We start from the raw sequence: 25,561 nt of genomic DNA, 5'->3' as shown, positions 1-25,561 counted from the left end.
TTATTAAACGACGGCAGCTTTTATATCTGGGCAGAGGATGTTACACTCTCCCCTCATAACCTCACTCCCATCAGGGTCACGGCACCAAATGTAACTGCTCCTACTTGACCCCAGCCGCGGCTCGTCTGTAAGGGCAGAGCCCCCCCTAAATATTCATCCAAACATAGACCTAATAATAAATTATAAATGTGTTCAGCATTCTGCAACAAATATTTTTGGGATTTTCTAGACTATTTTAAGCCATAAAGTGAGCAGGATATATGGATTCGACAGGCATTTATTTCTGATACTAGATGGGGCAGCTGACCTCTGAGCAATTTAAACATGCTCATGTGAATAGATTTATATACAGTAGTTATGTGGTGTGTGTTTTATGTTTGTTCTAAGAATAGACATGGCTTTTTTTACTCACTGGAATCCCTACATAACTTGTGATATTCTAAAACAACATTAGGACGCAATAAATAATCCAATTCTAAGATTGCGTATGTTGTGTGTAATGAAGTCTGTCAATCCTTATTAGAGCGCCACCCTCAGGCTAAATAACGCAAGTACATTAGAATTCTGTCAAAAGTGTTCAGCGATTAGAATATAAAGCTTAGGTTATCATAAACTAGTGCTAAGAACCAGAATCTGCCCTACGTAAATTTACAGCCAGGAGCCGCTACTGCTTGACCCACTCCAAGTAGGATTTGAACCGGCATCTCCGGCATATGACGCAGTCTCTGGCATCAGTTGCTAGTGTGCCTCCTGAGTGAAGTGAAGTTTACTCGCACAACTCTAACTGGATGGCTTCTGTTACAGTGACCCTCCTAAGCCTCACTCCCATCCGGGTCACGGCACCAAATGTAACCCCTCTACACATGAAAACCCGCGACACATAGATGACACGCATTTATGCAGAGCAGAGCGGCTCTCTTGCACTGTATATGATGTGACAGACAACTCGTTCACACAGCGTGGGTTTTCAATACAGTTATGAGTCCTAAAAATTTGTGTGAGTTCGGTTAAAGAATGCGGTTGCCACTCCTGTAAAGAACCGTACTGGGTGAATGTAACTGTATTAAGGACTCTATGCTACAATATGAAACAACTTTGATCATTTTACAGCACTGATTTTCACATATAATACATCATGCAACATTGTACAAAAGAAAAGAAAACTTGTTTTTATTGTTTTGATCTTCCTGGATTATCATGTTTTGAGTATTTTACAACGCGTTTCTACAATAAGACCTCTTAACATTATATTCATATTTTAATTAATTTAAAAATCAAACATTTTGTACATGCTTAGGGAGGAACATTCCCTGGTCTGATGGCATAAAGATGGAGAAAGGCACATGAGTTCTTGAGTGAACACATGGTTTTGTTGTGCATTAGCAAATAAGTCTGTAAATAAAGGAAAGAAAATACACAAATAAAATAGCTGAAACTATTGTGTCGGATTAAAGTCTATTCTACTTTCTTTGTTTGTTTTGTAGCACTTGGGATTAAAGTTACAACGTGGATAATCAATTATCCAAAGCAATTCATAGCCTGAAGAAAAAGTGTTGATATGGCAATTGATAAGAAGTAACACTCGAGACTTTTGTTTCCTCTCTCTTTGTTTATCCGCAACTCTTTAGAATACTCCTCTCGGAATTTCACTAAGACAGCTCATCAGAATTCCGCTTGGGAACACAAGTATGCTGCAGTACGCTGGGAGTCTGTACAGTGGACTTACAAAGAGCAAGTCTTTCTCCTGTGATGACGGTCTTCTGATTTAGCTGCTCATTCAACAGTAAATGCGTCCAAAGACAATATTCCACCTTTAGACGTCTATATTGAAAGCATTTTACCCTGAAAGAGAGTATCTTGCACCCGAGTTCATCTCTTCTGTCTCAACCCCAGACTCAGGGTTTGTGTCTATGGCTACTCTTCAGCTCAGGGAGGTTATTTTTCAGGTTGGATGTTCCTCAGTGTCTGGGGTGTTTTATCCAGTTCCGAATCATCCATTTCTGCCCTGAGCAGCGCTGGACGACCAGCCGCAGGCCAAAGTTCGCATCTTTTGACATTTCAACCTCCAGACAACGTCCTGTGTCTCGACTAATGATGGGCCCATTCTAAGAAACAAATATTCAAGAACACAAAGGAATTTTATTCAGCAAAAATGCATTCAATCAATTAATTAAGTGTCAGCAAAAACATTAATAAATGCTGTTCTTTTGAACTTTCTATTAATCAGAAATGTACAGTTTTCACAAAAATATTTAGCAGCACAACTGTTTTAAAAATCGATAATGAGAAATGTTTCTTGAGCAACAAATCAGCATATTAGAATGATTTCTGAAGCAGTAATTTTAGTGTCACGAATATACCATTAGTTGGTATAGTTTTGGTTAATATTTAGAATTCGATTGTATTTTCTATATTTTCAACATTTCAGCATTTTGTTGTTTTACCATTTTTATTATGTTTTGTCTTTATAAAGATAAAATATAACAAAATATTAACAAAATATAACTGTTTTAATCAGTATTTTATCAAATAAACAGACGTGGTGGGCATAAGAAACACCAGTGTGCATTTATAAAATATACTTGAAGGTTGCTTATTGAAAAGTAAAACATTTTAAGAATCTAACTTAAATACTTGTTGCTTTTTTTCGACAAAACAACCATCTTCATTTCGGAAACTCAATACTTAAGACTTAATACATACTTAAGTCTCAAGTGGAAAATAAAATATTAATATGAAGAGTTCAGCAAGCTAATGAATAAATTGTTTTGTATGAGTGCATTCTTTTACCTGAGTAAAATCCCAGAGCCTCTGGGAGGACCGGGTGACAGAATCACATTTTTTCAAGCTGGGACTCCTTCCTCTTCCATCATCCACCAGGCATTTCGTGTCAGGCAGAAACGTAGTCGACCCCAGGGGTCCTAACTGCAATAAGCCCTCGGTGGTGTACCTTGCCAGCTGAAATGAAACATCAAGTTACAATGTGTAATAAAAAAAGAAAATAAGAAAAAAGAAAAAGAAAGTATGTGATGTATAAAATGAAATAGAAGATCTTAGATTCATTTTAAGAGGATAGTTCACCCACAAATGAAAAGTCCATCATAATTTTCTCACCCTCATGCTGTTTCAAACCTGTATGACTTTCTTTCTTCTGTGGAGCACAAAAGAAAATATTTTGAAAAATATCTCTTTTTGTCCAAACAATGATAGTCAGTGGGGTCTAAAGACGTTTTGGACAACATTGACTTCAATTGTATGGACAAAAACAGTTTCTTCAAAATATCTTTTTTTGTGTTCTGCAGAAGAAAGAAAAGTTTAAAACAGCATGAGGGTGAGAAAATTATGATGGAATTTAACAGCTTAAATAGCTGTAATTCGTGAATGATTTGGAATAAAGACATAAAGTTGGTCTCTTAAAAAAAAGTTATAAAGTGTAATTTTACTCTAAAGCAAATGTGAACTAAACATTTTTAATTTCATATAAAATATATATTATTCAAAATAATTTGGACTCTAAACTTGCTAGAAAATCCAAACCATGCCAGGTTGTGTTCCAAATTTGAAGTTGATATCCCAAAAATTGAGCTAAAAGGTTTTAAAGTACCATTTCCATGCTTTCGAATGATACCTAATTTATGATTACTAAAATATGTGATAGTAAAAAAGGCAATAAAAAAGCTTACCAAATGTCCCGCTACCTGGACACTGACAGTTAAATGAAAATAGCAATATATTCTATTTACACTAAGTGACAATAGCAGCATTTTCTTAGCAATGCTATTTACACTAAGTGAAAATAGTGATATATTTTCACAATGTAAAAGTAACAGTTCTTATATGTGTAAATAGTATTGATGCTATTTAACATTTATTTTGGAAGATACATACTATTTGCACCCCAGTATTGTTGTACATTAACAGGATGCAATAACAACACAGAGTGTAAAAGATTATATTTATTACTATTATTAAATGGATGCCGCCTTAATGGGGCAATAAAAGTCCTCCCTACACCTAACCTTGTCCAATAAATACTCAGTAACACTTTACAATAAGGTTTTGTTAGGAAACATTAGTTAATGTATTAACTAACATGAACTAACCATGAGTACATTTGTTACTATATTTGTTGATCTTTGTTAACGTTAGTTAATAAAAATACAGCTGTTCATGGTTTGTTCATGTTAGTTCACAATGCATTAACTAATGCTAACAAGATTTTAATAATGCATTAGTAAATGTTGAAATTAACATAAACAAAGATAAATAAATGCTTTATAAGTGCAGTTCATTATTAGTTCCTGTTAACTAATGAACCTTATCGTAAAGTGTTACCAAATACTCGTATTATTATTAAAAAAAAATGATAGGCACTTAAAAGTGCACGTTAGGCACCTTATTTCCACTTTTAGAACATTTTCTTCATTTTTATTGAAAGTAAATGCCTTTCTGATGTGATATGTATGGGAAAAGGGACCACATTCACAGACAGCGCGTTCTCTTTTGTCTTGTCGCGCTTGAAAGGTTTAAAAGTATTCACACGAATAAGAGCGTGATCCTATAATGTAATGCTAGCCAAAGGATGACCGCGTTAATTGCGTTAAGATGAAAAAATGTATTGCATGTGTTAACGCACTCATTTTGACAGCACTAATCAACACATGACCATAAACATCGTGTGATTCATCAAAACCTCAGGCGATTCATTCAGACATCAAGTACGTCACAAACTGAACTGTTCTTTTAAGAAAACTCCAGATATGAGCAATTCTTAGCTGTATGATTAAAACCACCATCATACTGAAGTGTACATAAACTAGCCAGAGAGATGGAAGTCTAGATAGCAGCTATCTATTACGGTAAGTACACAGCACTGAATAACACAGGTCAATAATTCAGCTGAAAGTCAATCTCTTAGACATCAGATCCCAAGGTCGGCACATCACAATGAAGTACAAGTTGACATTCAATGAAAATCAAGCTCGCTCTATTGAGTAAAGTTAATCTATAACTGAGGGTAATTGTCCAGTGACCAAGGTGAAAAACAGCACTTGGACAATAGAGTGAGCTCATCTTCATGTGTACTGTAACCCAATTCCAGCTCTCATAGTGGTCATGCATTCACTTATATGATGCGCTCACAGAGGACAAAGTAACACAAGATTTTTGATTAAAAGGATGAGACGGCACATTGTTTTAAAAGGCTTGACAATTAAAACGATGAAAGAAAAAAATGATCAACATTTTTTTTTCCTCTCCAAGAGTCTTAGAGAACAAATACTTCAATCACAATAAATACAACAAAAGACCTCGCACAGCAATTATTCATACCAGTAATTCTACAACCAATATTAATTATATTCATTTAAATAAATAAATGAAAAACGAAAAAAAACAAAAAAACATCAATTCATTCACATGGGGCTTAAATGGCACATGAATCGTTCCTGTTTTTAATTTGTCACTGGGCAAGGATATGAAAAAAAAAAAAACCTGGATTGAAATGAAGCTAAGCTGTATCGTGTAAAACCAGCTTTTATTGTAATTTAATGATACAATGGGAATATACTTCAATTGCTTTATTTCCCTTAGGCCTGGATTATGGACTAAGACTGTCATTCCCTTACAAGATTTAGGAGGGAGGGAGAAAGAAAGAGAGAGGGAGGGAGAGAGAAATATCGTATTTGAAATTGTTCAAAGGATCATATCTCTCTTGTGCATGGATGACAGCGAAAAGGTCACATCGCACTGTCAAAGGTCATAGCCCGGTAGGAGAACCGTTTAATTATTCCACATCCATTTAATCCGAATGAATAAAAATGTCAGATGTCAAAGTCACATAAACTGACAACTTATAACCTCTATTTTGCAAGGGAGGCAGTTATGAAAGGACAGTACACAGAAGTTGAGATATAATCTACTGGTAATTTGCTCTCTATCTCCAGGCAATGTGAAATAAGTATACACTGAGGTTGCAAAGATGTTTCAATTACAAATCTCATTTAATTCTTGCAATTCGCATCAATATGCACTTGTGAAAATGGTGCATTTTTTCCGCTGCATATGTCAATATGGATATAGTAATTTATCTTTGCAAACGTGGCATATTCTTGGCTCCCTGTCCTTGCATTTGCCAGTAACAAGATTTTTACTGTCTGTTCGGGATATAAATGTAATGTAAATGCAATGATGTAACCACATGAAGATTGAGAACAAGATTGAGGGGAACAAAATGTAATGTTTGAATAAATTTTTTTTAACCCTTGAAAAAACCCTTTCAGTTGACTTTAATCTACTAAACATGTCACACTCATGTCTATGGTGATTAATATAACACTACCAAATGAACCAATGAAGACCATGAAATATCACGAATGAAAATGTAAGAATTATGCAGTGACTTCTAATATTACATTTTAAGTTTTATTTATAACTCTTTCCCCGCCAGCATTTTTGATCATTTTCCCAAAATTTTCATGGCCCCCAGAATATTTTGTTGTATGAATATCTGAACATGCAATATATCAAAAGAGAGAAAATATCATCTGCTTTTAAAGGTGCAGTATGTAGTATTCATTAGGATCTATTGACAGAAATTCAATATAATATACATAACTATAAGTTTTCAGTGTTGTATAAAGACCTTACATAATTAGAATGAGCCATTTCAATCAATACACCGCGGATCCATTTAAAATGAAATCGCCATTTTGCGGCGTCATGTTTCTACAGTAGCCCTAAATGGACAAACTTCTCTACAGAGCGCTAGTCACTCTCTGCTCTCTCCGACGAGTTGATTTTGACCTGTGTCGGCCCCCGTAGCTTCTCTATGTGCTTCGAAAGGGAGGGGTGTGATTGCAATTCACAACCTCACCGCTAGATGCTAATATAAACACACTAACCTGCGATGACATGCCATGACATGGGTAGAGAATGGCCCTGTCATCCTCATCTGACCCCTGGTCAAGGCAGTACCCACTGGCTTTACTGTTTCGCACCTGAAAAATAAATAAACAATAATAAACACAGACAGCTAAATCATGACGCATCAAGCATGAGCACACATGTACTATTAAGTCACCCAATTAAGCCTATAGCATTTGTGCTGCTCTGAAGGTTGAACATAATTGCACATACACATACTTTGTCAAATCCATTTGGGAGATGACAACACTGACCATCCATAAAACCTAATACTGGGCAGAGGATGAGATATATGGAATCTGTGGTCTAGCAGGGATATTTTCAGAGACAAACTATTCCAATACAGCTATAGATTTTCCGCCCCAGCAGTTTCAGAGATCAATGTAGAAATGCAGGTCTCATTTTTTTCTCCGACAAATTGAAAATGCTGTAAGATTTCTCTTCTTTTGAGATTTAGGCCTGTTGAATTCTAATACACACACACGTTGGGTTTTCAAGTTTTATGGGACTTTCCATAGACATTTTGATTCTTCTACTCTACAAACTGTATATTCTATCCCCTAAACCAAACCATCAAACACAACCCTCACAGAAAGCGTCATTCATCATTCTGTATAATTTATACTGTACACGTTTTTCCACATGAGGACCAAAAAATGTCCCCACAAGGTCCAAGATTCGTGGTATTGCCATCCTTGTGAGGACATTTGGTCCCCATAACGTAGGGAATACCAGGCACACACGCACGCACTCTAAAGTTAATAAGGGCCTCATTAAATCTAATTATAAGGAAATTGGAGCTAATCCCAATGCTTGCTACAGTGTTTCTATGGAAACCAATTATCTTTAAATACATTTCTGTTGTATTACTGCAGTTTTTACCATCCAGTACAAAAATGCAACTTGCAGTGCTTAAATAATGGAATCATATGGAAATGGCTATACTCAAATATATAATGTTCTAAGTCACTATAGACAGATTTAGTCAAATAAATCATAAACAAAATAGCATCTATCACTTCACTTACAATGGTTCTTTCTTCACAGGTACTTAGTATATACTTAAAATCTTTTGCAAGCTCCTGAGGTGACATTATTACTTTAAAATCTGCCAAAAACTAATTGTAACAGAATGATGGATTCTTCACAGGAGTATAGAGGCATTAAACTAACAGTGTATGAAAGGTTTGGTTGATTTAAAAGGGGCCTAAGGGGTTGGATTGTCTTTATTACCTCTCCATAAGTGATGGTGTTATTGTAAATTCTCATCTCGGGATAGACATGCTCAAGGTACCAGCGAAAGCTCCTGCAGTTCATTTTCGTCCTCAGCGCTGCACGTTCTGACACGTCTCCAAAATCCACTCCTGGGTTCTGGAACAACAAAAAGTTACGTTTTATATATAATTATATTAAATATAATGTGTATATAATGCTGAAAAACAAAATCCACTACCCCAAGTGAAGTGTTGTTAGGATTTATTGTCACACTAATAATAAATGGTTTTATGAATTTAGCCTGGTAACTAAAGAACCTTTCATTTATGAAGTTATTGGGATTACATTTCCACAACCTGCTGTTAACTTCACAGACTGTTCAAGCTTTTTATGAACTAGTTAAGTAGCTTTGGACAGTCTGTTCCTGTAGTTCGTGTTCGTCATTTTGAATTTCATATTCACTGTGTTCGATCATTAGACCATCGCACATAAACAAAAGAGCTCTAATCTGCCTGAAAATTGTCAGGGAGAACAGGAGGAGTGCGTGTTTGCGTTTATGTCAGTCATGGGAGACTGCAATTGTTCATTCATTAGGAGCCGCTAACATGCTAATCATCTGTTTAATTACCAGCGCTAGCGAGTGGGCTCAAGTAAGCATGGAGAAGTGCTCAGTGAACTGAAGCAAAGAACTTCTAATGGTATTCAAAAACTCTCAGAATCTAAAACTCAATTTCTGATTCTCAGTGGTAGGGTTGCCAACCATCCTGTATAATTCAAAAATTGTCCTGTTTTTCAGGGAACAGAACTATGTTCCATGCATACCGAATGAAGTCTGTCCCATATTTGGGAAGCTTGCACCTAGCAGCCGAGAACCCTTTTGTATTCATCCATATTTTTCACTGGTTTTGAAGCTGTGTTAATTAAAGTGTCCAAAATACAAAGCACTTACAATGTGAGGATTTTCAACTTGACATATTTACATACAGCCACAACTCTCTGTTATAATTTGTCTATGTAGAAGCTAAATTGATATGTTTGTAATGATGTGTAACAATTTATTATGACATTAAATTTAATTTATGTTTACAACGGAAGCAATGAAGTCATACGTCAGTAAGCAAAAACATCGAAGTGAGTGTATTTCAAATGCATTTTAACACTTAATTCAGTCAAGCAATTAAACTTTTTATACACATACATAGCTGCAACCATGTCAGTGCTGCAGCAACACAGTTGAATAAAATAGAAAAACAAATAAAATAAAACAAAAAAAATAAAGAATTAACCTAAAATGTAACTTTACTTTATCAATACAATAAGCAACATAAAATAATGGAGTAACCTATATATATATATATATACACACACACTGAACAAAACTATAAACACAACACTTTTGTTTTTGCCCCATTTTTCATGAGCTGAACTCAACATGTACACAAAAGGCCTATTTCTCTCAAATATTGTTCACAAATCTGTCTAAATCTGTGTTAGTGAGCACTTCTCCTTTGCCGAGATAATCCATCCACCTCACAGGTGTAGCATATCAAGATGCTGATTCGTCCACACGAAGCCAGAGCTTTCCCTATCCAATCTTTTTATTTTCCTTGTTTCAAGAAATATCTGTGTACACACGAGAGCATGAAAAAGGCTCAAAACGATGTAGTGTACATGCCAGGCCAGTATGTGGCGCTGTAATTCTGCCACAGAAATACACAAAAAAGGGAGAAGAAGAGTTTTGGCTAGAAGGGGTACGACAACAGTCGGAGGTGAGGCAAAATCTCACAATAAAATAACAATAAATAAATGTGCTACTTACCAGATGTGTTTTATTAAAGCCTACACCTACCCCAACCCTAAACATACCCTTACAATAATGCAAATACAGTAATTAAACGACGCAGTATTGATGTGCGCATGCCCAGTGCGCGTAGTTGTATCCCTTCTAGTCTTCCCTGCGCAGGACGTTGTGTGATGACATCACAAAATATACGGATTGGCTGTACACACGAGAACGCAAGGGTGTCGTTTTCAGATTTATCCACTCTGGGACCCGGTTTCAAAAAATATCGGTTTCATGCTCCCAAAACGGCGGATCTGTGTGGACGAAACTCTGATATGGTACAAAATTTTAATGTACGCGTCTCCGTGTGGACGGGGCCTAAAATGTGCAGTGTTATCACACAGCACAGCACAACGCCACAGATGTCGCAAGTTTTGTGGGAGTGTGCAATTGGCATGCTGACTGCAGGAATGTCCACCAGAGCTGTTGCCCATGAATTGAATTTCATTTCTCTACCATAAGACATCTCCAAAGGTGTTTCAGAGAATTTAGCAGTACGTGTGTGTGTGTCACAGATGCATCAGCGTCAGACCTCTACACTCCGCCCATCCGCTCCGCTTCACCCGAGTTCTGATTCACCGCACCTGTGTTCATCACCTGTCCCTAATTCCCCATCACTGCACTTCCTGTTATAAGCACCTTCAGTTCCTACAGTCATTGTCAGGTCTCGTCGATACTACATCGCCATACTGACTCACTCACTCGATCCTTACCTTCAGAAGACTTACCTGTGTTCCTTCATCCGACGATCCTTCCTCAACCAGCCTGCCTTCTTCAGATCACCAGCCTTGAACTTTCACCATCCCGACTTCCATCCTGCATCAGATAAGAGACTCATTCAGAACACTTCATCAGTTACCGCTCCAGTTTATCTCATCACTTCTTCCTGTCTGCCGTGACCATTATATGTTTGTGTTAAATAAATATCCTTTCAACTTACCTGTTTGTGTCATTCAGCAACCCTGACAGAAGACCTGACCAAACATGCACGAACCATCTGGTCACGGCGACGGAGAAGCTTCCACGCCGATCTTCACCACTGGATCCTCACCTGTCACTTCATCACCCGCCATCAATTCTTCTTCGTCTGCCTCTGTCAGTCCCATGGCCCGGCCAGCGCCCTTCTCTGGCGAGGAGGGGGAGTGCAGCGGATTTCTCCTGCAGTGCGAGCTGTTCATGGAGATGAACGCATCACAATTCGCCTCCGAGAGATCTAAGGTAGCTTTCTTCATTTCCCTTCTCACTGGAAGAGCATTGCTTTGGGCACAATCGCTTTGGGAAGCGAAAGGAGCTGTGACTGAGACCCTGAACAACTTTATTAGTCACTTCCGGGTTGTATTTTCTCCAGTCGCTAATGCTTTATCAGTTCATGATCAATTATTTCATCTACGACAAGGCAAGTCATCTGTTTCTTCATATGCCCTTCAGTTTCGAACCCTAGCAGCCTCTAGTGGATGGAATGAGCCGGCTTTAATCACCGCCTACCGGCAAGGGTTAGATCATGAGATCCGGTTACAACTCACCATTCATGATGATGCCATTGGTTTGGAAAGTCTCATTCAGCGTTCCATCAGAGTGGACCAACGCCGCACTGCCTGTCTGCTCGCTCAACCTGCACTGCCTCCTCCTCGTCCTTCCACCACAGTCAACCCTCTAACACCAGAACCCATGGACCTCAGTTCTGCACATTTATCAGCAGTTGAACGCCAGAGACGTATCTCTAACAACCTGTGTCTATACTGTGGATCCGCTGGCCACCTGCTAGTCTCTTGTCCAGTTCGTCCCCCACGACCGGCGGTGAGTACAGTACATCTTCCATCACCCATTTCTCAACTGAAATACACTACTGTTCAGATCTCACATCGTCAGCACTCTCTTCCAGCACAAGCGCTAATCGACTCTGGGTCCGCTGGTAACTTTATCTCCCGTTCCACTCTTCAAAAGCTACAAGTCCACCATGAATCCATCCCGCAGTCTCTTCAAGTGCATTCCATCCTCGGCAGACCGCTCGGTCGTGGGAGGATATGTCACCGCAGCCCCTCTGTAACAATGAAAGTTGGTTGTCTTCATCAAGAGGAATTGTCTTTTCTGGTGTTGGAGGGTTCTACGGCAGATATCATCCTGGGACGCCCGTGGTTGGAACTTCATTCTCCAGATATCAACTGGTCTACGGGAGAGGTTCGTCAATGGGGAAGTAACTGCTTTTCACGCTGTTTATCTCAGGTTAAAAGGGTGTCTCACCATCACTCATTACCCGTCCAAAAGATTTCCATGTGTACTACCTCCATTGAAAGCCCAGCTATTAACGACCATCATGAGATTCCTCACAGTTACCGGGCGTTCCAGGATGTCTTCGATAAGCAGCTGGCCACGAAACTTCCACCACATCGGCCATGGGACTGTGCGATTGACCTACTGCCTGGGGCGGTCCTACCGCGTGGTAAAATCTACCCACTGTCCATCCCAGAACAGAAGGCCATGGAGGAGTACATCGAGGAGGCACTTCACCAAGGATACATCCGACCTTCTACTTCCCCTGCTGCTTCAAGCTTCTTTTTCGTCGGTAAGAAGGACGGAGGCTTGCGCCCCTGTATAGATTACCGGACCCTCAATAATTCCACCGTCAAGTATAGGTATCCTCTTCCTCTGGTCCCAGCCGCCTTGGAACAGCTTCGTGGTGCAAAGGTATTCACTAAACTTGATCTCCGTAGTGCTTATAATTTAATTAGAATTAGAAAGGGAGATGAGTGGAAGACCGGATTCATCACTCCTGCAGGCCACTATGAGTACCGCGTCATGCCCTTCGGGCTGTCCAATGCTCCAGCGGTCTTCCAGGGGTTTATGAATGAGATATTTAAAGATTACCTGAACCAGTTCGTTATAATCTACATCGATGATGTCCTTATATATTCTACCAGCCTGTCTGAACACCGCCTTCATGTCAAGTCAGTTCTCCAACGTCTTCGGGATCATCAGCTGTATCTAAAACTTGAGAAATGTGAGTTCCATCAAGAAACCCTCCACTTCCTAGGGTATGTGATCACTCCTCAGGGAGTCACCATGGACCAGAGGAAGGTGGATGCCGTTGCCAACTGGCCATTACCCATCACCATCAAAGAGCTGCAACGATTCCTGGGCTTCGCAAACTTCTACCGTAGATTCATTCAAGGTTACAGTCAAATCAGTGCTCCTATCACCTCACTCCTGAAAAAAGGGGCCAAGTCTCTGTCCTGGACCTCTGAAGCCACCCAAGCGTTTGATGTGTTGAAGCAATCATTCAGTTCCGCTCCTACCCTTGTGCATCCCAATCCAGATCTTCCTTTCACCGTCGAAGTGGATGCGTCCAACACTGGGGTAGGAGCGATCCTCTCTCAACAGCAGGGGAAGCCTCCTCGACTCCATCCATGTGCCTTCTTCTCCAAGAAGATGTCCCCGGCGGAGCAGAATTATGATATCGGCAACCGGGAACTGCTGGCTATCAAGCTAGCTCTGGAGGAATGGAGACACTGGCTGGAGGGAGCGAAACATCCCTTTATAGTCATCACAGACCACCGAAATCTGGAATACCTTCGAGAGGCCAAAAGACTCAACACTCGTCAAGCTCGCTGGTCCCTTTTCTTTACAAGATTCAACTTCAAGGTAACATACCGTCCAGGGGACAAAAATGTCAAGGCTGATTCACTATCTCGTATACATCAACCCGATACCTTCACTCCAGAACCAGAACCTGTCCTCCCTCCAGCCTTGATTGTTAGTCCCATCCAGTGGGGTATAGATGACCATATAGCCGACGCCACCCGAACCGAACCTGCTCCGCCGGGAGGGCCAGTGGGACGGACTTATGTTCCCACGCGTCTACGTCCGTCCCTCATGGACTCGGTCCATACTTCGCTGGGCTCTGGACACCCAGGCAGTCAACAGACCCTCTCGCTCCTTCAACGTCGGTACTGGTGGCCCAGTATGAGCCAGGATGTGTCCCAGTACGTTAAGGGCTGCTCAGTCTGTGCCATGGCCAAGGTCCCTCGTCGGCTCCCAGAAGGTAAATTAGTACCCTTGCCTATTCCAACCAGGCCGTGGTCCCATCTGGGGATAGACTTTGTTACCGATCTCCCTTCTTCTCAATCTCAAACATGTATACTGGTGGTTGTTGACCGTTTCTCGAAGGCCTGTAAACTCATCCCTATGCCAGGTCTTCCCACTGCCTTCGAAACGGCAGAAGCATTATTTAACCAAGTCTTTCGTCACTTTGGGTTACCAGAAGATATCGTCTCTGATCGTGGACCTCAGTTTATATCCAGGGTATGGAGAGCCTTCTTCAACCTTCTGGGAGTCACAGTCAGCTTGACGTCAGGATACCATCCCCAGTCCAATGGCCAGACTGAGCGGAAGATACAAGAGGTCGGACGGTATCTTCGATCCTACTGCCATGACCATCAAGACTGCTGGAGCAGGTATCTACCCTGGGCCGAGTATGCACAGAATTCCCTTCAACAGTCTACTACTGGTCTCACGCCGTTTCAGTGCATACTCGGCTTCCAGCCGCCCCTGTTTCCCTGGTCAGGTGAGCCTTCAGATGTTCCAGCAGTCCATCATTGGTTCCAGGAGAGCGAGAGGGTCTGGGACTCAGCTCATGTTCATCTCCAAAGGGCTGTTCGGAGACACAAGAGTCAGGCCGACGCTAGAAGATCTGCGACTCCGAGGTATCAACCAGGGCAAAAGGTCTGGCTCTCCACCCGGGACATCCGTCTCCGTCAGCCCTGTCGTAAGCTGAGTCCCCGATATATAGGTCCATTCGCAATACAGAGGCAGATCAACGACGTCACCTACCGGTTATCACTCCCTGCACACTACCGCATCTCACCTTCATTTCATGTCTCCCTGCTCAAACCCTATACTGATCCTTTGTTTCCTCACTCCTCAGAGCCTGGCGCTGATGAGGTACCTCCTCCTCCCGTGGACCCCGCTGACGAGAACATCTACCAGGTCCAGGGCATTCTCGATTCCCGACGACGGGGCAATCAACTGGAGTACCTCGTGGACTGGGAGGGTTTTGGACCTGAGGAGAGATACTGGGTTCATCGTGATGACATACTAGACCCTATGCTCCTACAGGACTTTCACTCATCTCATCCCAATCGTCCGGCGCCGAGAGGTCGAGGTCGGCCCCGTCGTCGGGTCTTTCGGCCCTCAGGAGCTGGCCGTGGAGGAGGGGGTACTGTCACAGATGCATCAGCGTCAGACCTCTACACTCCGCCCATCCGCTCCGCTTCACCCGAGTTCTGATTCACCGCACCTGTGTTCATCACCTGTCCCTAATTCCCCATCACTGCACTTCCTGTTATAAGCACCTTCAGTTCCTACAGTCATTGTCAGGTCTCGTCGATACTACATCGCCATACTGACTCACTCACTCGATCCTTACCTTCAGAAGACTTACCTGTGTTCCTTCATCCGACGATCCTTCCTCAACCAGCCTGCCTTCTTCAGATCACCAGCCTTGAACTTTCACCATCCCGACTTCCATCCTGCATCAGATAAGAGACTCATTCAGAACACTTCATCAGTTACCGCTCCAGTTTATCTCATCACTTCTTCCTGTCTGCCGTGACCATTATATGTTTGTGTTAAATAAATATCCTTTCAACTTACCTGTTTGTGTCATTCAGCAACCCTGACAGTGTGTGTGTGTGTATATACAGAGTATATATATATATATATATATATATATATATATATATATATATATATATATATATATATATATATATATATATATATATATATATATATATATATATATATATATATAGGTAGCAACACAGTTGATAAATAAAAAAATTAAATTAAATACAATTAAATAATAAAGAATTAACCTAAAGGTTTAACCTTACTTTATCAATAAAATACGTATCATAAAATAATTGAGTAACCTACTAAAAAAGTCTTACAGATAACGCTTACGATAACTTACGTAACCTCGGTTCCCTGAGAAAAGGGAACGAGTATTGTGTTTAGCTAAACGATAGGGGAATTTCCTTTCCTCAAGATTTTGAAGCAAATTTCTATCCTAAAAATACCATGTAAAACACAGTGCAGCTGCACAGCTCTGAGCAGGAAGCAGCTGCGCGCTGATTGGCTGTGCCGCTGCAACTGCAGGAACCTATGGCGACACCACTGGGCGGGAAGGACCGCCACAAGGGGCAGCAGAATTTGCATAGCCAAGGGTATAAGAGACCCTGTCTTGCCAGGTTCGTCAGGTTAATCGACTGAAGCGAAGCAGGGCAAGCAAACGCAATACTCGTTCCCTCTTCTCAGGGAACCAAGGTTACGCAAGTAACCGAAGATCCTCTCTATGACCTGAGGTAACATTGAGATTGGGGGAAAAGCATAAAGAGGAAGTTTGGGCCATTCGTGGGCCAATGCGTCCTTGTGCTTGGAGAAATATATTAGGCATTGAGCATTGTCTTGTGAGGCGAAAAGATCCACTTTTGCCTCGCCAAACATGCCCCAAAATTGTCTGAATCATTTGTGGGTGAAGAGACCACTCTGCTGGGGACACTTTGCCCCTGGACAGCATGTCTGGACCCCGATTCAGAATGCCTGGCACATGAGTCGCTCTCAGCGAGCTCAGGTTGTGCTCCGCCCATATTAGGACTCTTTTCGCCATCGTGTGTAGACCAATAGATCTTAGACCGCCCTGGCGATTTATATAGGCTACCACTGACCTGCTGTCCATTCGGATCAGGACATGGTGGTGCTTTATGTACGGAAGGAAAGCTCTTAGCGATAGTGTGACCGCTTTTATCTCGAGACTGACCAGAGACCAGAGACTGGCCTGCCCTCGTGAAGGGCTCCCCAACCTAGGTTGAATGCATCTGTCGAGATAACTTTCCATTTTGTAACAGTGCCCAAACTCACGCCCGTCTGATACCAGACGGGATTTTTCCAAGGAGCCAGAGCCAACACACAGCTGTGGTCTACCTTGATTTGTAATCGGCCCGAGAGCCATGCGTGAGCTGGAACGCGGTAATTCAGCCAGCGTTGGAGAGGGCGCATGTGTAACAGACCTAGTCTGAGGACTGGTGCCGCCGAGGCCATGAGACCCAACATCCTCTGAAAGTGTTTGAGAGGAGTGTATGCACCGGACCTGAGGGAAACCGCTCGGTTCCGAACAGAGAGCGCGCGCTGTGACGTCAGTCGCGCGTTCATCTGTAGTGAGTCTAACACTGTTCCCAGAAACGAAACGTTCTGTGTGGGAGACACTGAGCTCTTTGCCACATTGATTCTGAGGCCCAAGCATTTCAAATGGTTGAGAAGCCAAGATCTGTGGTTCAATAACTGTATCTCTGACTGAGCTATTATGAGCCAGTCATCGCGATAGTTGAGAATTCTCATTCCCCGAAGTCTCAGCGGGGGTTAGCGCCACTTCCATGCACTTCGTAAACGTGCGGGGATCCAGAGATAGACCAAAGGGTAGCACCCTGTATTGGTAAACTTTCCCCTCGAAGGCGAATCTCAAGAATGGCCTGTGATGAGGGGCTATTTGTATGTGGAAATAGGCATCCTCTAGATCTACAGTGAAGAACCAATCTCCCGGGCGAATGTGCGCGAGGATTTGTTTCATTTTCAAAATTTTGAAAGGGCGCTTCATAAGGGCCTTGTTCAGATGTCTGAGATCTAGAATGGGCCTGAGACCACCGTCCTTTTTTGGTACAAGGAAGTAACGACTGTAAAAGCCTGACTCGCTCTGTGAGGGGTGTACGGATTCCACCGCCCCCCCTTCATTTCAACAGTTTTGATATTTCGGTTCGAAACACGTGACTTGTGTCGCTTCTCACCGTTGTCTCTACCACGGCGCGGAAGCGCGGTGGTCTGCGAGCAAACTGTAGCGAGTAACCTTGTTCTATTATGTTCAACACCCATTTTGAAATGCCGGGAATGGCCTGCCAGGCCTCAGCCTTCGAAGCCAGGGGCTGAATTAATTTGTGGGGCGAGCCGCTGAGTAACAGGGACTCGGTGGCCCGATAATGTTGTGTTAAAGTGGCGCTTATCAGAGCGTGTTTGTTCACGGGCTCTCTAACTGCGAGAGAATTGTTTCCCGCCGCCTGAGTGCAGGGGGCCGGGGGACATAGAATATTGGTGCTTGTGTACAGGCGAGCGCATTTGAGTACGGGCTCGTTGACTGTTAGGACAGTGTTTCCAGCCACCTGGTTGAAGGGAGCTGGGGAACGTTTTGGAAGAGAGCGAGGTGGTAAACTGGCCGAAGCGGGTATTATCCACATTCTCTTTGTGCCTCTGGCTAGGACGGCTTCGGCGGCTTGGGTTTCGACACATTGCTGGGTCGGGGACCTCGACGCTCCGGCGGTCTGCTGCGGCTCGAAGAGCGGGAACGCTGTCCAGGCTTAGAAGCCGTGCGAGGCTGGTGAGCTGATGGCGCTGCCTTTGTGGGCCGGGCTGGTCCAGCCTTAGTGTGATGGCTAGCGGAGGAGCTGGAACGCTTGGGCAGGAAATGTTGCATTGCCTGTGAGGCTTTTTGTGCCTCGGTGAAGCGTTCTGTGAACCCAACCACAGAAGGACCGAATAATCCTGAAGGCGACATGGGCGCGTCCAGGAAAGTGGTCTTGTCCGAGTCTTTCATCTCGGTTAGGTTGAGCCACAAATGGCGCTGGCCATGCATCTGCCGATCGTCTGAATGTTGGCCTTGGTCGCACGCAGGGCCAGGTCAGTGGCGCCGCGCAGGTCCTTCATGGGCCTCGGTATCAGGGACAGACTCATCCAGGGAATGGAGGAGTTTGGCCTGGAAGACCTGAAGCACCGCCATAGAGTGTAGCGCTGAGGCCGCCTGGCCGGCGGAGGTGTATGCTCGAGTAGTGCGGCAGGCCTTAGATGGGTGTACAGCCTTTGACTGCCATCCCCTGGCGGAGGGCGGGAAAAGTTGTGCAGCGACAGCTTCCTCGAGGGGAGGAAGAGCGTGATATCCCTTTCCCTGAGCGCCATCGCCCACCGAGACAAGGGAGAAAAAGAGGATTTGCCGCGAGATGAAAATGGCGCCTTTCACGACTTGGATAATTCCTCAAGGACTTCTGGGAAGAAGGGAGCGGGTTTTTGAGTGATCGGGTGGCGGCGGTTCTCGAAAAACCACTCGTCCAGCCTGCTTCTCGTGGGCTCCTTGGGTTGAGACCAGTCAATACCGAGGTCGTCCACGGCCTTAGTGAGCAGGCGCATAAGCTCAGCGTCATCTGAGGTTTTGCCGCTCATGGCAGTCCGCGTCGAAGTAGCGTGCTCCGAGAAGATGTCCGACCACCCACATTCAGATGCAGCAAGCTGTCATCCTCCTCCTCTTCCGGTCCGCCGAAGGAAACAGTAGCAGCCGCCAGACGAGGGGAGCTGTGCTGTTCCTCGGCGAACATGACAGGCGATGGCGAGGCACGCGGGGAAATGGCCGGCGTTTGCTCGTCAGAGCGCTCCGGGGGCCTCTGGTCGCGCCGTTTCTTCTTACACGGCTCGAGAGGCTGAGAGCAAGGGATGGGATTCGGATCGAAACTGGCGAGCCGAGCCCGAAGGGTCTGCAGCGCCAGTTCGTCGCACTCCGGGCAGCCGCCCTGGTAGAGTGCGGCCTGCGCATGGTCTCGTCCGAGACATGAGACGCTGATGATGTGCCGATCCTCGTCCGGGAGAAAACCTCTACACGAGGCGCAGGAGGAACGAGACATTTGCAACAACGTCTCGGCTCTATTCGTGAGTGTGTAGCAATGGCAAACACACGGATTGGTATAAAAGGATATGTGCCGGATGGTGCAGCTGGAAGGCAGGCTGAAGGTGGAGAATCCAACGTCCTCAGGCTGCAGAGTTCCGCTGGGTGCGTGTCGACTACAGGCTTCAATCCAGAGCTCAGCGAGGTGAGTCGTTGAAGAAGAAATAATCTGATGAACCTGGCGAGACAGGGTTTTTTATACCCGTGGCTATGCAAATTCTGCTGCCCCTTGTGGCGGGAATATTAGTCCTTCCCGCCCAGCGGTCTCGCCATGGGTTCCTGCAGTTGCAGTGGCACAGCCAATCAGTGCTCAGCTGCTTCCTGCTGAGAGCTGTGCAGCTGCACTGCGTTTTACATGGTATTTTTAGGATAAAAATTTGCTTCAAAATCTCGAGGAAAGGAAATTCCCCTAGCGTTTAGCTAAACACAATACGAGAGTACTCTCGAAAGGGAACCATTTTATAAATGACAGCCATTATATAAAGGAAATATTTATTTAAAATACATTCTGAACTGTTTATGTGCTGTGTGAAACAGAGCAGAAACAAAGTGTTTAATAAATAAACATCACTATCATTGAGTACTGAAGACCAGTTACAAGCTTAGTGAGGGCACTTCTGTGGAATGCAGGAATTCAGAATGCACCATGTGGAATTGAACACTACAGCATTATGAATAACTATTAATAATGTTTGCTTGGCTATTATGAACTTGCTTTCCATTTAAAAATCATCTGATATAATTGTTAAGAGGTGAAGTATCTCGTTGCATTTATTGACCAAGTCCATTCCTGAAACACTTCAATACAATTAAACCTTTTAATAACTTAAGTGCTGGCTCTGGTTAAATTCAGGAAGAAAAATGCCTTGTGTTTACAAATCATGATTCGTCCAATTAAATGCATATTTTATGAATGTAATCTGCAAATTGCAAGGTACAAGAGTGCCATTAATAAAAAACTTTAATTGACATACAGCTTATGCATTTACAGCATATTTGAGTGCAACTCGACATAATCTACTGCACAGACAATGACTGCAGTAATTGTGTGTTGAGGACGACATTAAAACTGACTCTGACAAGTTGCCAAACTTAATCTACAATCTCGTTCTGTGTATTGTGCTTTGCGCAGAAGACGCACAAGTAAATTAATCATGACAAAATTAATCACAGCAATCATTTTCCATTAACCATTGGCTGTCTAGACTCAAACAAATGAGGTTGGGTGAGCATGATTACTAAAACGTTCACTCACATTCATTGGGATATTCCAGGCCATGTAGACGTGGGACTTGAACTCATCCATCCAGACCTCTGCTGCCCGCAATGCATTTCGCTTGGCATAGTAGTCGATGTCATTGTTGTATGGTTTCTTTGTACGTTCAATGTGTGCCACTCTGGCACATGGAAGAACCTCCATACTGCCGCCGCACTGCCACACCTGGGATTGAGAGAGTAAATAAAAGTTAAAACTATTTTTCTCTATCTTTTTTTAATAGTGTGTGAACAAAAGTTTCTAGCATGTGCAAAACTGATGCTAAGATGCCTATCATTGAATAATAAAGGTAGTTACACTGGCAGTTAAAAGTGTGGAATAATTAAGAATGATGAAATGTTTCAGAAAGAAGACTTTTATGTTCAGAGAGACTGCATTTCTTTGAGGAAAAATACAGTAAAAACAGTGTAATATTATTATAATTTAAAATAACTGATTTGTATTTGAATATATTTTCAAATATAATTTATTTTTGCCATGGCAAAACTGAATTTTCACTAGCCAGTCTTCAGTCACATGATTCTTCAGAAATCTTGAGCTGGTTTGGTGCTCAAGAAACATTTCTTATTATTATCAACGTTGAAAAAACTTGTGCTGCTTAATATTTGTGTGGAAACCTTGATACACTACCATTTCAAAGTTTGGGTTAAGATCTTCTTTTTTTAAAAAAAGTTTCATTTATTTCTTTCTATTCATCAACGAATCCTGTAAATAATGTCTCCTAGTTTCAACAAAAATATTGAGCTGCAAAAACGTTTTTCAACATTGATAATAAAAAACATTCATAATAATTGAGCACCAGAAATAATTTATAATAACTGAGCAATAAATCAGCTTATTAGTATGACTTCTGAAGCATCATGTGACACTGAAGAAGTAATGATGCTGAAAATCCAGCTTTGCCATCACTTGAATAAATGACATGTTATAAATATTCAGTTATATATAGTTATTTTAAATGGTAATACTATTTCACAATAAATCTGTTTTGACTGTATTTTATCAAATATATTTAGCCTTGGTAAGCAGAAAAAACCCCGTAATTATTCCAAACTTTTGACTGCCAATGTAAACATAATTTTTACATTGAAATAAAAAAAGCGCCTTTTTTTGCTTATTGTGTGCAATTCTGACAGTTATATAACCATAACAAATGATGTGCAATTTATAACATATGAAAAAAAGTCAAAACATTCTCATCCAAACATCAGATTGTGCTCAAAATGATCTGCTTTTTATTTGGGACGCCTACTTGCCCGTTGAGGTTTGCCTCCTTCATAATAGAAAGTGTGTGAGCTTGCTTGATACAGCAATTAAGTGTTAAGGGCCATTAGTTTGTGCTGAGATGAGAGAAACAGGGGATGATAAATGAATGTGTGGAAGAACGAGTGCAAATATGTTCTTCCCCCGAGACCCACCAGTCACACTAATATGCTGACTTTGTCTGCCTCCACATCAGAGAAATATATGAAAAAACAGGCAGCAAATGTACACTCTAAAAAGTAATACAGTGGACCTGTTACCACAACTAAAATAAATGTATGATTGCAAGTTAAAAATTCAGAATTACTGATTTAATTAAACCTTTTAAGATATTTTTTTGAGTTCTGTTGACATAATTTTGATCGTCACATTAACTTAATATTGTCTTGATAACTTTGGAAATTGGGCCATTATAAACCAGATCCAGCCTGCTGCTGCAGTGACAGGGGCATGAGAAAGTTCAAGGAAACGTCACTGAAACGGCTTGGAGTAGATACAGAAGGTCTGCTGACCTGAGAGGCCGGCTCCTTACAAATGAACATATGCAGATTAATAATCGGCTATTAACATTACATGGCTATGGCATCCTTGTGCTTTAAAACAGAAATATGCTACTGCTATGCTGTGCTAACAGAATATGGAATATGCTATGCTATATAAACAGAACAACAACAGCAGCTCTAGGCTTGAAAAGAACAGACATTCTACACATGGTCAAAGGTTTTTGCACCAAAAACAAAATACTTTTCTACCGTCATTATGGCTGTTAGAATAAATCATGCAATGTCTAAGAGTTCTATATGTAAATTACCTCTGTTATGATTTACGCTACTGTTTAAAAGTTAAGGATCAGTAAGAAAAAAATTATATTTTTTCCCAGTACGGATAGATTAAATGTATAGCAAAAGTGATAGTAAAGACATGCACACAGTAACAAAACATTTCTATTTCTAGTTCTAATCATCAAACAATCCTGAAAAAAGTATGGGTTTCACAAAAATATTAAGCAGTCTTCAACATTGATAATAATAATAACACAGCCTTTGCCATGACACTCAAAATTGAGCTCAGGTGCATGCTGTTTCCACTGATCATCCTTGAGATGTTTCTATAACTTGATTGGAGTCCACCTGTGGTAAATTCAGTTGATTGGACATGATTTGGAAAGGCACACACTTGTCTATATAAGGTCCCACAGTTAACAGTGGATGTCAGAGAATACAAAATGATATAAAACAAAGTCAAATTAGTCATAATATAAATAGAAAGGAATTTATTATTTTTACAAGATTAAGAATGGGTCACACCAATCTTAATGCAACATTACATGGGCAAACACAACTCTGGTTTTTGTAATGTATATCAGGAAATGGAAACTGTAGAACATGTTTTGATCAGATGTAAAAAAATTTAACAAGAAAGAATTGATCTTATAAGAGATATGCAAGCTTTGGGTATTACAGATTTCACCATATATAATATTTTGAAGACAGTCTTTAGACCTCCGAGACAGGATTGTGTCTAGGCACAGATCTGGGGAAGGGTACAGAAAAATGTCTGCAGCATTGAAGGTCCCAATGAGCACAGTGGCCTCCATCATCCTCAAATGGAAGAAGTTTGGAACCACCAGGACTCTTCCTAGAGCTGGCTGCCCAGCCAAACTGAGCGATCAGGGGAGAAGGGCCTTAGTCAGGGAGGTGACCAAGAACCCAATGGTCACTCTGACATAGCTCCAGTGTTTCTCTGTGGAGAGAGGAGAACCTTCCAGAAGAACAACCATCTCTGCAGCACTCCACCAATCCAGCCTATATGGTATGGCCAGATGGCACGACAGTCCGTCTTGAGTTTGCCAAAAAGGCACCTGAAGGTCTCTCAGACCATGAGCAACAAAATTCTCTGGTCTGATGAAACAAAGATGATTCATCAATGATGAAAAACGACATGTCTGGAGGAAACCATGCATCACCGCTCATCACCTGGCCAATACCATCCCTACAGTGAAGGCATGGGGGTGGCAGCATCATGCTGTGGGGATATTTTTCAGCGGCAGGAACTGGGAGACGAGGGAAAGATGATTGCAGCAATGTACTGAGACATCCTTGATGAAAAATTGCTCCAGAGCACTCTGGACCTCAAACTGGGGCGAAGGTTCATCTTCCTACAGGACAACGACCCTAAGCATACAGCCAAGATCACAAAGGAGTGGCTATGGTACAACTCTGTGAATGTCCTTGAGTGGCCCAGCCAGAGCCCAGACTTGAACTCGATTGAACATCTCTGGAGATTTTCACATCTGAAAATTGCTGTGCACCGATACTACCCATCCAACCTGATGGAGCTTGAGAGGTCCTGCAAAGAAGAATGGGAGAAACTTCCCAAAAATAGGTGTGCCAGGGTTGTAGCATCATATTCAAAAAGACTTGAGGCTGTAATTGGTGCAAAAGGTGCTTCAACAACGTACTGAGCAAAGGCTGTGAATACTTGTGTACATGAGATTTTTGTTTTGTTTTTTATTTGTAATAAATTTGCAAAGATTTCAAACAAATTTCTTTCACGTTGTAATTATAGGGTAAGGCTGTCCCATAACAAAATGTGGAAAAAGTGAAGCGCTGTGAATACTTTCCGGATGCACTGTATGTTGCTTGCATATTTGTATTCAATCAAAATCCACAGATAATTCTGAGTATGAGAGAGGTGCTTTTTGCAGCCAGATGGTGTAGTTACGACATATACCAGCAGTGGCGAACAGAAACCAGGGACTCTAGAACTAGAACTAATTGAAGAGCAAATTAATTAAATTAATGTGTTTGATTAAAAGAATCTAGACAAATAAAGGGAGAACAACATAAACACACAAGAAATAATGAAAAACATAGAATTCATCAAGCGAGAGAATAGGAAACTGGGGGGAAGACCAAAACACAATTAGGAGTAAATCAGTTCAAAATCAGTAAAATACTATAATGCTTTTCTTCTGAAAAGGGTTGTTTTGAACAGAATTTGCATCTTTGGCGACTTTATGATCAAGAACTACTAGTAAAAGGGCACTACATCTCTTCTGCACTCCTTCGCTTTGAGAGCTTGCGGTCCTCTATCTTCCACTAACCGTGACATTAATGGAACTAGCTATGCATTCACTGACTTTCATTAGCTGTGGAAATACTTTCAACTTCAGCACCACTGATCCATAGTGCAACCTTGGTGTACAAAATCAATCTCAGAGTAGTAGAGTCCTGTTATGGTCTTACTGCCAGACGACACACGCTGTAGGGCTACCTTTTTTCCT

The 25,561-nt window shown here is 42.0% G+C and overlaps 1 protein-coding gene across 1 annotated transcript in view; it reads right to left on the bottom strand.

Moving 5' to 3' along the window:
• Positions 1–1,037: 1,037 nt before the first annotated feature.
• galnt9 (polypeptide N-acetylgalactosaminyltransferase 9) overlaps positions 1,038–25,561 on the bottom strand; it is a 160,050-nt gene continuing 135,526 nt past the window's right edge. Inside the window, exons 7-11 of the mRNA XM_079815777.1 lie at positions 20,992–21,177; positions 8,158–8,295; positions 6,903–6,998; positions 2,791–2,958; positions 1,038–2,105 (exon numbers count right to left, since the gene is read on the bottom strand). Coding sequence (XP_079671903.1) covers positions 1,959–2,105; positions 2,791–2,958; positions 6,903–6,998; positions 8,158–8,295; positions 20,992–21,177 — 735 coding nt within the window. The 3' untranslated portion in view covers positions 1,038–1,958. The remainder of the gene's footprint in view (positions 2,106–2,790; positions 2,959–6,902; positions 6,999–8,157; positions 8,296–20,991; positions 21,178–25,561) is intronic.

The sequence above is a fragment of the Gobio gobio genome (assembly GCF_949357685.1).
Source record: "Gobio gobio genome assembly, chromosome: 4".
Classification (NCBI taxonomy): Eukaryota; Metazoa; Chordata; class Actinopteri; order Cypriniformes; family Gobionidae; genus Gobio; species Gobio gobio.
Note: the sequence above shows the minus strand (reverse complement) of the source record. Positions and strands in the feature narration are given on the sequence as shown.